The sequence below is a fragment of the Harpia harpyja genome, chromosome 6 (genome assembly GCF_026419915.1).
Source record: "Harpia harpyja isolate bHarHar1 chromosome 6, bHarHar1 primary haplotype, whole genome shotgun sequence".
Taxonomy (NCBI): domain Eukaryota; kingdom Metazoa; phylum Chordata; class Aves; order Accipitriformes; family Accipitridae; genus Harpia; species Harpia harpyja.
In genome coordinates, this window is record NC_068945.1 from 69,942,713 (window position 1) to 69,955,142 (window position 12,430).

The 12,430-nt window shown below is 58.0% G+C and overlaps 2 protein-coding genes across 2 annotated transcripts; one reads left to right on the forward strand and one right to left on the reverse strand.

The window, feature by feature from the left end:
• Nucleotides 1–671: 671 nt before the first annotated feature.
• ARF5 (ADP ribosylation factor 5) lies at nt 672–4,743 on the reverse strand. Its single transcript, XM_052790703.1, has 6 exons — nt 4,596–4,743; nt 4,416–4,496; nt 2,816–2,925; nt 2,331–2,402; nt 1,384–1,509; nt 672–1,247 (listed from the first exon to the last, which is right to left on the reverse strand). Exons 1-6 carry the CDS (start codon nt 4,660–4,662, stop codon nt 1,161–1,163), a joined length of 543 nt encoding a protein of 180 aa, XP_052646663.1. The 5' UTR covers nt 4,663–4,743; the 3' UTR covers nt 672–1,160.
• Nucleotides 4,744–5,064: 321 nt separating this feature from the next.
• Nucleotides 5,065–9,826, forward strand: GCC1 (GRIP and coiled-coil domain containing 1). Its single transcript, XM_052789035.1, has 3 exons — nt 5,065–5,107; nt 5,925–6,983; nt 8,298–9,826. Exons 2-3 carry the CDS (start codon nt 5,937–5,939, stop codon nt 9,600–9,602), a joined length of 2,352 nt encoding a protein of 783 aa, XP_052644995.1. The 5' UTR covers nt 5,065–5,107; nt 5,925–5,936; the 3' UTR covers nt 9,603–9,826.
• Nucleotides 9,827–12,430: the final 2,604 nt, after the last annotated feature.

The following is a 12,430-nucleotide window of genomic DNA, read 5'->3' on the forward strand; positions in this document are numbered from 1 at the left end:
TGCACTGAGCACCCGCCTGAGCTGTCAGCACATCCCTGGGGGGACAGCCAGCACACGGCTCAGCTCCGTGCAGGGAGCGCGTTTTTTGCAGGGCACACAGTTTGGCAGTGCACTTTACTGGGAGGCATCCCCTCACCACCCCCAGCCATGCATGGCATTGCTGCTGCCAGTCCCCACGGATGCTCTGTGCCCGCTGCCTCCCGCCTGCCAGCCGTGGGCTTTTTGGAGGCAGCACCCAGGACCAGGCTGCTCCCCCTTCTCCCAGTGCCCGGGGCTCAGCCCCTCGCTACCAGAGCATGGCCGCTCTTGGGCTGCCAAACACTTGGTTTTGCCCGGTCCCACTAATTACAACCCAATTAGCACTCCTGCAGCATGCAGCCTGAGCTGACCCCGCAGGGCTTTCACGGCAGCCAGCACGGTGGGGAGGCAGCACGGACCCCTGACAGCACCCCGGGGCGGCTATAAAACGGGCCAGACCCACTCCTGGCACCAGGGGACGAGAAAATGAACTTGCCAACGCATCTCGGAGTCTCTGCCCGTCTCCTCTGCGTCCCAGCACAGTGCACACAGGGTTTTATTAAGGCCCAAATCCCTGTGCCCCAAGATGTTCGTGGAAGATGTATGTTGGGGAGCGGGGCTCTAAGGCCAGCCAGCCAGAAACACGCCAGGCACAGGGTACAAAGTGGTGGTGTTTAATTACTCGATATACAACAGCACATTACGCAGCCATACGCCCCCTCCCCGAGAGAAAGAGAACTATAAAGTTTATCGAAGGATAAAAAGGAGGATCCTTCTGACCCGCAGCGGCAGGGCTGCCTGCCAGCCCCGCTCAGCCCCCACTGCCAGCTCCAGGTGAGGAGTGGGGACACTTGGGGACATGCCACCCTGGCAGGTCCGGGCAAGCTCTCGCAGATGGCACATGCAGGTGGGGAGGGCGGCCAGCACGCAGCGCTGCCAGGGCAAAGGCAGGACACCGCAAAATGGAGCTGCCCGAAGAGTCCTTGAGGTTCAAGTCCTACCAGATAAACACACAGAGACGAGGCCACGCTTGGGAGAAAGGAAAAACACTCCCCCCTCCCAAAATAAACAAAAAACCCCAAACAAAACAGCAGTTGGAAGAGACGTCCCCGGCTCATCCAGTCCCTGTGCCGCCGGCCCAGCTAGCGCTTGGAGAGCTCGTGCGATAGCCAGTCCAGCCCGTCGTAGAGCCCCGTGCCCTGGGTCGCACACGTTGCCTGCACGTACCACTGCAAAACAGAGGGAGATGGAGAAAAGGGCTTCGGGCTCTGCAGATCGCCAGCCCGGTGCACCCCAGGAGCAGCCCCATGCCCCACGGGTCCCTCCTGCAAGGATGGGGACGGGGATGGCACCCCGGACACTCACGGTCCTGCTGCGCAGCGTCTGCAGCCCCAGCTTGTCGGTCAGCTCGCTCACCGCCATGGCGTTGGGCATGTCCTGCTTGTTGGCAAACACCAGCAAGACGGCATCCCGCAGCTCATCCTCCTGCAGCTGCAGAAAGAGCAGGGATGGCTGAGCCGGGCGCTGCCGGAGGGCGGCTCTCGGTGAGCCCTCGGTGAGCCTCCGCAGCGCCGGCACCTCAGCAAGCAAGACCTGGCTTGGACAGGCCAAAAGAGCCGGGAGGGCTCTCCAGCTCCTCCACTCACCTCCAGTATCTTGGCTGCCCTCCTGCCCCCATCGATGCCTGGAGGTCTTGGTGGCACTGGGATGCTCTTCCAGGAGCACCCGTGCCCTTCGCAGAGGGGCACCCGCATTGGAGCCAGGGGCTCCAGTGATAGAGGGGGCACAGCAACTGCCGTGGGGATGGTGCAAGAGAGCGGGCACGATGCTCTCCGAACAACGGCAAGCAGGCAGTGGGTATCTGCCCATCCCTTCTTCCCGCTCTCAGGCTGTCATGCACTCCGCTCTGCGCCAGCTTCCTTCCCCAAGGATGCTCTGCCCCCCCCCCAGGCAGCCACACCAAGGAGTAAATGACCCCTGCCTCGCAGGCTGGCTTTCGGACATCGTTTCTGGACTGGGCACTCGGCTAGCAAAGCCCTGACTAAGTAAAACCTAAACCCACATTTTCTCAGCCATTTTTCCCCCTTGCAATTGCTCCTGCTCCCTGCAGGTCCAGCCTCTGCCTGGCAGAGGAGTCTCTGTCGGGTCCCCAGGCCTGTCTCTGGATGGATGCCCCTGGCACTGTGTCGTGGGCAGAGCAGAGCCAGGTCTCACCTTGCATCCAACCAGGCATTGCTGCAGAGCTGGGAGAGTGGGAGGAGGGCTGGGGGATGCCCACCTCCCCGCCAGACCAAATCCCCGCCGTCACTCACCATCTTCTGCAGCTCGTCGGCAGACTCCTGCACTCGCTCTCGGTCGTTGCTGTCCACCACAAAGATGAGACCCTGTGGGAGAAGCCAGGCTGGAGCAGGCAGCTTGCACAGAGAAGAGAGGGACACCCCAGGCAGGCTGCAGGCACCCCCCCAGCCAAGGGGTCAGCAGCCCCGCTGCCCACCCGGCCCCCCCCCCCACGCACCCCCAGAAAACCAGAGCACCCCAGGGACGGTGCTGCCCCCTCACCCCTCATCTGCTCCTCCGCTGGATCCCTCTGCCTCGCTCCCCTCCGATGGGGCGATGGGGCAAACACCCAGGTGCTGTCCCAGCACCCCCAGCGGAGCCACCGCACCGGGGACCAGGACGCGTTCCCTGCCACCACTCACACACCCAGTTCAGGCAGGATCAGGCCACAAGCCCTGGGGAAGCCCGAGCCAGCCCCGCTGCAGCTGATGAAGTTTATCCCTGCCCTGAGTCAGCGTACCTGTGTGTTTTGGAAGTAGTGCCTCCAGAGGGGTCGGATTTTGTCCTGGCCGCCCACGTCCCAGACAGTGAAGCAAATGTTCTTGTACTCCACCGTCTCCACGTTGAACCCTGCGGGGGGGCAGGAGGGGCATGGGGAGAGGGTGAGAGGAGCCTGGCTCCACTTTCTTTACACCCCTCCATGAGGGATTTACACACGTGGATGAGATCCCCCCCTGAGACGTCTCCTTTCCAGGCTGAGCAGCCCCAGCTCCCCCAGCCTCTCCTCGTACGAGAGATGCTCCAGTCCTTTCACCATCGCCGTGGCCCTGCACTGGACTCACTCCAGCATGTCCCCATCTCTCCTGCACCAGGGAGTCCAGCACCAGACCCAGCACCCCAAGGTGTCTCAGCAAAGCCGAGCAGAGGGGCAGGAGCAACTCTCCTCTCCCGACCCACTCTCAGTGCTCTGCCCAGCGCAGCCCAGGGTCTGGTGGCCCCAAGCCACAAGGCCACGTGCCTGGCGCTTGCTCAGGTTCCTTCCCAGCGAGACTGCCAGGACCTTCTCCTCAGAGCTGCTCTCCAGCAGGTACCAGGGCCTGGGGTTGTTCCTCTCCCAGGGCAGGACTTGGCATTCCCCTGGTTGAACTCCATGAGGTTCCTCTGCCCATTTCTCCAGCCTGCCCAGGTCCCCCTGGATGGCAGCATGGCCCCGCTGGTGTATAACCACTCCTCCTGGCTCGGGACTGTCCGCAAGCTTGCTGAGGGTGCTCTCTCCCCATCACCCAGGTCATGAATGAAGATATTCAGCAGCACTGGCCAGCGTGGTACACCACAGCTGACCGGTCTCCCCGACCCAGCAGCTCAGCACATTCCCAATCCACCTCCATCAGCTTGTGGGAGATGCTACAGGAGACGGTGCCGAGCACCCCACTGAAAGCTTCACACCAGGATCTGGCAGGACAGCTGCCTGCCCTGCCTGCCATGCTCGGGCAGACTGGATCCCCATGGTCCGAGCGACCTCCTGGCCATGAAAACACCTTTGCCCTCTCTGGACCGGAGCCAGATCACACTGACGTAACGGCTCGGGCTCTGTGTTCATCACCACGGGGCAGGCGGAGGGCAGCAAACCAGGGTGGCACATTCGGGATGGCACCTGCCGTGCAGGTCGGGGCGGGTGGTCTGTGCCGATGCCCGTGCCGGGGACCGCAAGGGGTATTTTGGGGTGCAAGCCAAGGTCCCCACCGGGCACCGGCCGCGGCTGTGCCCCAGCACCCAGGCAGGTAGGGGATAACGGGAGGGTAACGGCCGGGCGGATGGGGCACTGGGCATCATGCCACACATCTCACCCACCCGCGGCCCCCAGCCCATCGGGGTGCACCAGGGATCGGCCCGGGGAACCCACGGGAAAGCGGTACCCGGGTGGGCGGCAAGGCCTGCGGGATGTGGCAGGGGGGGCCTGCCCGGTGCCGGCTGTCAGAGGCGGGGGGGCGGGGTTCTGCCCGGTACCCGGTGCTCGGTGGGGGCCCTGCCCGGTGCCGGCTGTCAGAGGCGGCGGGGGGTTGGGACCTGCCCGGTACCCGGCGCTCGGTGCGGGCCCTGCCCGGTGCCGGGGCACTCACCGATGGTGGGGATGGTGGTGACGATCTCGCCCAGCTTCAGCTTGTAGAGAATGGTGGTCTTGCCGGCGGCGTCCAGCCCCACTGCAACGAAGAGGCGGTGTCACCGGCGCCGGTACCGATACGTGCCCCGGCCCCATCCCCATCCCCCGCCCGGCCCTGCTCCGCCGCCCCCGCGCTCACCCATCAGGATCCTCATCTGTTTCTTGCCGAAGATGCGGGAGAAGATGGCGGAGACCGTGAGGCCCATGGCGGCGGCGGCGGAACGGACGGGACGGGACGGGACGGGACGGCCGCGCTGCCACCGCGCTGCCTCCGCGCTCCGCCGCGCCGCAGGCCCCGCCCCGCGCACGGGGCCCCGCCCCCCTCCGCTGGACCACGCCCCCTTCCCCACGCCCCCCAGCCTGCCGCCCCCACTCCCTGTACCGCCAGGCCACGCCCCTCACAGACAAACCACGCCCCTCCACCGCTTTGTACCGCCCCCTCCTCCCTCCCGGGACGCTGCACCTCGCGGGGCCCCCCGCATCGCCCCGCCCCCTCCGACACTCCCTTGGCCGTCTAGTCCCGCCCTCATCGTTTATAGCCACGCCCCGTTGCCCCTCCCCACCGCCCCGCAGCGCTGCCCGGCGGAGGCGCATGCGCAGTGCGCGCCGCGTCGGGCGGAAGTGGCGTGCGCCGCGGGTGCCGGAGCGGAGGTAAGGCCTGCGGCGGCGCGGGGGTTGCCCTGGAGACGGGACACCCCCCCCCCATCCCTCCGCGGGACCCCAACGGACACCCGTGACCCCCCCCCACGGCTCTGCAGTCTCTCCTGCCCTCCACGTCCCCTCTGCTCCAGCCCTGCGGCCCCTCTGCCGCAGCATCGCAGCCCCCCCCCAGCGGCTGCCCCCGGTCCCTTCCCCCAAAGCTGACCCCCCCACCCACCCACTCGTGTCACCGTCCCACCCGGCCGTACTCCCCTCCCGTGACTTCTCCGGCCACCTGGTGCTGACAGCCCACCCCGCCGTGGCAGGTCCTCTGCAGTGGAAGAGCCCCCCCCCCCCCACATTCCCCCCGCCATGGCCTTCTGCCGTGGGGACCCCCGAGAGCTGGGGCCCCCCACCCAGAGCTGGCAGCGGTTGGATTACCTTCACGGCCGGCAGCTGTGCTGGCAAGCGACAGGCAAAGGGGCTGTTTCTCTTGAAAAGGAAAAATGGAGCCATTTAGAGGCATAAGCCCCCCTGACTGACCTGAGGGGGAGCGGCTGCAGCGGCGCGTATCGCTGTACGAAGCGTTAAAGCGTTCCCTCTGGTTCTGGCTGAGGCGCTTGAGGCATCCGAGTCATAGCAGGAGTTTCCCCTCGGAGCAGGACCTGCGCAGGGTTCTGTGCACGGTGACAGATGCGTTGCAGAGTCGTTAACTGCGTGGTGTCCTGGGGGAGTTCAGGGTGGTGGTCCCGCTTAGCTGCCTGCTCCTGCCCATCGCAAACGTGTCTCTGCTGCTCGTTTAGCCTTTGTGCTGTTTTTCTCCTTTCAGGTTGTATGAATCATGGAGAAGTTTGGCATGAACTTTGGCGGTGGCCCAAGTAAAAAAGATCTTCTGGAGACTATCGAATCACAGAAGAAGCAGCTTCTTCAGTACCAGGTTCGGCTGAAGGATGTCGTCAGAGCCTACAAGAGCCTACTCAAAGAGAAGGAGGCGTTGGAAGCCAGCTTGAAAGTGTTGTCCGTGTCTCATGAGGCAGATGTTGGCTTGAGCAGTGCTCAGCCTGCGTCTGTGGCTAGCTCCAGCTCCTCCTTTGCCGATTCTGCTGATGACAGGAGCTCAGTTCACAGCGAAGATAGCGTGGGGACAGCTACCAGTGCAGACATTGCTGCCAGTCTGGCCAGTACCAAGGGTGAACCAGGGCCTGAGGATGATAAGCCCACGGCCGCTGCTTCCTCTCTTAAATCAGAAGAGACGAGTGGTTCAGAGAGTGGCATCAGCACGAGCAGTGGGGATGTGTCATCTGCTGCTGGTGAGGCTGATAAAAGAGTGCTCCAGCTGAAGACCCAGCTGGCCACTTTGACCAGCGCTCTGTCAACAGTCACGCAGGAGAAGTCCCGCATGGAAGCCTCGTACCAAGCAGACAAGAAGAAGATGAAGCAGGACCTGGATGATGCCATTAAGAAAGCAGAGGACGAGACCAAGAAGTTGGAGATGGAGCTGAAGTCTGTCCAGGAACAGCTAGCCGAGACCAAAGCCCGCCTGATCACGCAGCAGCACGACCGAGCCCAGGAACAGAGTGACCATGCTGTTATGCTGCGAGAGCTACAGAAGCTGCTGCAGAGTGAGAGGACTCTGCGCCAGGATGCAGAGCTGAAGCTGGAGGAGACCAGGGAGGCGTTGGCCGGGAGGGTGTGCATGGCTGACCGTGCCGAGGGGTATGAGCTGCAGATCAAGCAGCTGAGCCAGGAGGTAGAAGACTTGAAGAGAGAGCTGCAAGCTGTTCAGGAGGAGAACAACAAGCCAGACCCCCGGATACAGGACCTGCAGGAGGAGATGGCCAGCCTTAAGAACCACTTCCAAGTGCAGCTGTTACAAGAGATGAAGAAGGTAATGCCTTGTATGGGCCCTGGAGCAGCTCACTCTGTGGGATGTATCGGCAGCGATTGGAGCAGGGTTTGAGGCTGGAGGAGCACAAATTCTCCTTCCCAGTCCTGCAGAGTCCAAGAGGTTTGAAATAGATGAAAGTATCATGGCTTTGATTGATGGGATGATAGTCCCAGAGGAGAATAAAAGCTGTTTGTGATACAGCGTATAAGTCATTAATCAGGGGGTGGTGACCTTTGGATTTGGGAGCAACCTTTGAGGTGATTACACGGTGACTCCTCCACAGTGTCATTTGGTTCTGAACACGTTACCCTCTGGTGTGACAGTGGCCGAGCTTGGGAGGAGATACGTTTCCGCTGCCCCACTATGGCAATGAGTGTGTCTTGTCTTGTATGTAAGTGCAATACAAGGTACAATTACAGGAGCTCATAAAAACTAACCTTCTTCAGTGAAACTTGGAGTGCTCTAGGGAAAGAAGAAAGTAAAATACAGGAGGGAGGCTCTAGCCTGTGTGCATGCAGGGGGAAGAGCTAGAAAGAGGGATGTGGTGGAAAAGAGGAACCTGTGTAACTCTGCAGGTTGTGGGGCAACGTGCTCAGGGGTTGGCATCGGGGGTTTGGCACCAGTTACCAAATTTGCATCTGGAAACACTCTGGAATGGGATCTTCCTCATCTCCTTGCACTCTGGAACAAGTTTTCTTTCTAATCTGAAGCATCAGGCTGGTTTAATGCAGTTTGCCTTTTTCTTTTTTTTTTGGAAGTGACCTCTAACAGCTTCTCTCTGACAGAGGTGAAGGTGACCTGACTTCGGCTGTGTCTTAGTTCACAGTGGTGACTGTTGAGTCAGTTGGATTTCGATAGCTGTAAAAACTGTGAACACCAGGTGTTTGTTGTAGGTACTCAGAAACTACTGAATTATATTAATATTGGTGCAACAAAATATAGGATTTAGGTAAATTGCAGTTAGATGTGTGAAAGCTTTAGAGCACACGCACATTTTAAAAAAATCCTGTAGCAGATTGTGACGTGGGTTTGCTGCTTCCCACCCCCCGCACACCTACAGCAACACAGATAACGCTGGTGACAGGAACTCTGCAGAGCAGGGAACAAAAGCAGAAATGCTTTTGGGTTATTCCCAAATAAACAAATATCCAAAAAGGCAAGTCAGTGTTGTGGTTTGTATGGGATTCTAGGCGAAAGGATGGCCCCGCACTTGTTTGGAGTTCAGCAGAGCAGAATTAAGCCCCCGTGTAAACCGCAGACCTCCTGCCCAGAGAGTTGAGCTAATCTAACCCTGCTGTGTCTCTCTGCTTTCAGACTGCACAGGCAGAGGAGCAGCTCCACCAGCACGCCCAGATGGAGGAGCAGCGAGTGGCTGACTTGGAGGGCCAAGTCTCCGAAGTGTCAGAACTACTTGGCACTTACGAAAAAGCCAAGCAGAAAGACCAAGTGATCATTCAGAAGCTAAAGGACCGCATCGTACAGTTGGACCTGGAGAACAAAACCCTGGCCATCGCTGCCTCCAGCCGGTCACCTGTTGATATTCACATAGAAGAAGCCAATCTTGATGTTAATGTTCTAAAGGATAAAATGGAGAAGCTGAAAAAGCTCTTGCAGGCAGCAGCTAAGAAGAGTCAACCCGCTCTGGACATCGAGAAGCTGTGTGAGCTGGAGCTGCCAAAGGGCACTGAGGCTGGGGATGGCGAGAAGGCCACTGCTTTGTACTATCAGCAGGAGCTGAAGCAGCTGAAGGAAGAGTTTGAAAGGTACAAGATGAGGGCACAAGTGGTTCTCAAGAACAAGTCGGCCAAAGATGGCAATCTGGCTAAAGAACTGGAGGAAGCTCAAGAGCAGCTGGCTGACCTGAAAGAGAAATACGTGGTGCTTCAGCTGTCCTCTGATGAAATGGAGAAGCAGCACCAGCAAGACATGGAAGCCAAGAAGCAAGAGTTGTCCCAGCTGCAGCAAATTCACAGGCAGGAATTAGAGCGATGCCAGCTGGACTACAGGGAACGGGCGCTGAAGCTGGAGGAGGAGATGCACAAACAGCGGGACCGAGCCCTGGCGGTGCTGGCAGAAAAGGACCAAGAGCTGGAGCAGCTGAGAGCTGTCACGTTGCCTTACGGGCTTCAAGGATCCAAAAACTACCTAGTGTCAGGGACTGACATTACTAGCAATGACTCACCAGGTAATGATTCCTCAGAGATTCTCCCCCAGGCTCTTCATCTCTCCACCACCAGTGAGCCTACCTTCTTCTTGTATGCAGAGCAGCTGGCTCGCAAAGAAGTGGAAATTGTAGCGCTGAGGAAGCAGAAGCACAAGCTGGAAGTGCAAGTTCACCAGCTCCAGGAAAAAATCTTGGTTGAGGAGGAGAAGCACCGGGAGGAGATATCCGCACTTCAAAGCGAAATCGAGAAGAACTTCAGAGATAAGAGCAGAGAGGGAGCCAACCTGGAATACCTCAAGAACATCGTCTATAGGTTTTTGACACTGCCAGATTCTCTTGGTCGCCAGCAGACGCTGACTGCCATATTGACTATTCTGCATTTCAGCCCAGAAGAAAAGCAAACTATTACAAAACAGTCAGCTTACAGCAGCTGGTGGCTTTCTGGGAAGAGATGAGATGGTAGCTTTTATTCCTAACTGCTTTTGCATAGTAACACTTTTCTGATTATTAACTAAGACCACTTCACTTGTGGTGTAACCTCTTTCCAGCCCTGTGATGGAGCAGGGAGCTTTCAGCAAAGAATTGGGCTTAAACTAGTGCTCTTAGCACTAATTTAAAGCAGAATTGTGCCAACTATTCCAGTAGGAATACAGTGCTCTCTTGCTCTCTGGTGTGAGAATTTGCTCTGAGTTGGAACTTGATTTAAAAAAAAAAAAGGAAGATACTGATGCTTTTTTAAACACAATTTTAAGAAAATCCCTACCTGTCAGGCGTAGGGTGAGAAGCCCTATTAGAGTGGAACTTGCTTGTATCTTCAAACACCAGACAGGCTTGTGACTCAAAAGATTTAAAGGGGGGGGGGAAGCACTTAACACGCCTGCGAGAAGGATGAGTCTTAACTACCAGCATCATCCAAATGCAGAAAATCTTGAGCAATTTCTTATAAGGTTTTTTTTACCTGGAGCCAAATTTATACCAGTGGATATAGCAACTCCCCATAGCACTGGGGACTGTTCAGATGGTGCAGCATGTTATGGTGTGCTCTCATTACTGACCAGGGATTCTCTCTGCAGTTATCGGTGTTTCCCAGGAAGGAGAAAAGATATCCTAAGTATTTAAGTTTGAACCCTTGTAACTGCAGTGGTGCAAGCAGTGGTTCCCCACCAGTGTCAAACCAGCGGGTGCTATGTAGCAGTTCTTTTAGAGCAGGTATCTGAGCTTTCTGACCCTGTTTGGGATGGGAACCAGGGTGTTGCAGAAAGCAAACAGAGGAGAGGCTGAAATAGGCACACTGACCCTTCAGCAGTCATTTTCTGAGCATTTGGGAGTTTCAGTGAAGTTTTGATGTTCTGCAATGTTGTTTTTGGCAGCAAGGCGTTGCTCCTGCTGGGATAAAAGAAGCAAGCAGCAGTGAGGGGCAGAAGATAACAGCTCTGGGGGCAGTGTGTGCCCTCAGCTTGCGGTAAACACTGTGAGGACGAAGGCCTGGCCGGTTGCTGCATAGACCTTGAAGTTCTTGCGTAACTTCCTTGCAAATTGGTGAGCATGGCAGGAAAGAAGCCAAAACATTTTGAAACACCTCTGGCTTTGGTAGACTGCTGTAAGCTCCCTGCTGGCATTCCTGTGTTTTGCAGTTGTGCTCCGGATCTGCCGGCTCCTGACTGCTTAGACCCAGAAGGACAGAGCTGAAAGCCCTGGCTCGCTGGGAAGATGGCTGTATTAGGCATTTTATGAACGGTTGCGAGACTAAAACCAGAGCATGTGTTTTGAATATTAGTGGACTGCGTGAGAAGGGTTGGGGCCTCGGGAGAGCTGCGGCGTACAGCTGTGAGCATGCTGGGGGAGCTGCCTGCTCTTGCCCCCCGGGCCGAGGAGGGCAGCTGGCAGGCTTGGTGCGTGGCCAGCGCTGGCACGAGCAAACTCCTCTCCCCTCTGCCGTGGCAGGAACCTGACTTTCCTGTTGTTGTTTTTGCTCTGTGCTTGAGAGCCGACAGGCTGGAGAAGGGGAACGCGCTGTTTCACCCCCAGAGCCCATGTTTTCACCGGTTGAAGGGCTAGGGCAGCGGCTGGCTTTACCCTGTTGCCTTCCCTTTGCCTTCCGTCTCTCTCCTGCCAGGTTGATGGTTGAGACAAGGGAAGCAGCCACCTGTCTGGAGGGACAGACTGGGTCCCTGGGGATCTCCCCAGCTGATCCCCTGGGTGCTGGGGCCACTAGAGGGCACCCACTGGTTGCCCAGTCCCCAGGGACAGGCACCCAAGGGTGCAGCATCCCTCCCGCTGCAGCCACCCCCGGCGCTGCCAGGGCCTGCTTCCCTGGGATGGCACCTGGCTCTGAAAAGCGACACACAAGGAAAGCAGCGAGTGACATGAGAGGGCTCAGCAACCGCAGCCGAGCCTGGGTCCTGGCTGGTCCGCGCGACTGGGGGGGACAATGCTGTATCTTAGGGCGGCTCGCACCGGGGCTTCAGGCTTCACAGGTGGGAGAGGCTCTGTGGGGTCAGCAGGGTGGGTTTTTCTGTCCAGAACGTCGTCTGCTGCAGTGGAACTGCTCCTGAGGTCCGGGGCAGAGTGCAGGTGCTTTCTGTAGTGAAGGGTATATAAGGTCAGGAGAAAAAAAATAAGCGTGCCAGCTGTTGTGTCCCCAATGCTGCCTGTTGGCATTAAGTTATTCAAAATGGGAAGGAGCATCTCTGTGAGGCCGGAAGAGATGTGCTGGCTGGATCTCCTGGAAAAGCGCCCATCAGGAAGTGCTTGTGCTAATATTTAAATGGTCACTACTCTCTTAAAACCAGGGAGGGACGTTTTGCTTCCAGAGATGTTGGGTGGTTGCCTGCAGCCGTGAGAACTGGCTACTCCCAGCTGTGCTTTTACTGAAGCTTCTAGAGCTTTCTCATCTGCGTAGGCAAAATCTCACTTGAGTTTTGTTTTCATGCACCTGCTTTGTTTTTAATTAAAGCTTGGCTACTAAAGCACAACTTCCCAGTCCCAGAGTACAGGGAAAGTGTTTGTAAACACGGGTGTTAAGTCTTGTTTTAACAACGCCCAGGTCTCTCACGAGTCCGGGAGCCGAGTTAACAAACAGGTTGATTTAGCAGCTCTTGATGTCGTGCTGCCCGGGGAGGCCTTGGTGCACCGCGCAACCTGGGCAGCTCTTTGGGAGGGAGCTGCTGTGTCTCTGGGCAGCGCCGGTGCCTTTGGCAGCTCACGCCGGCTCGGCCGGGTTGATGAGCCATTGCCGCTCCAGTCCGACGAGCCCCGCTGCTCAGCGCTGGGTATGCGCTGC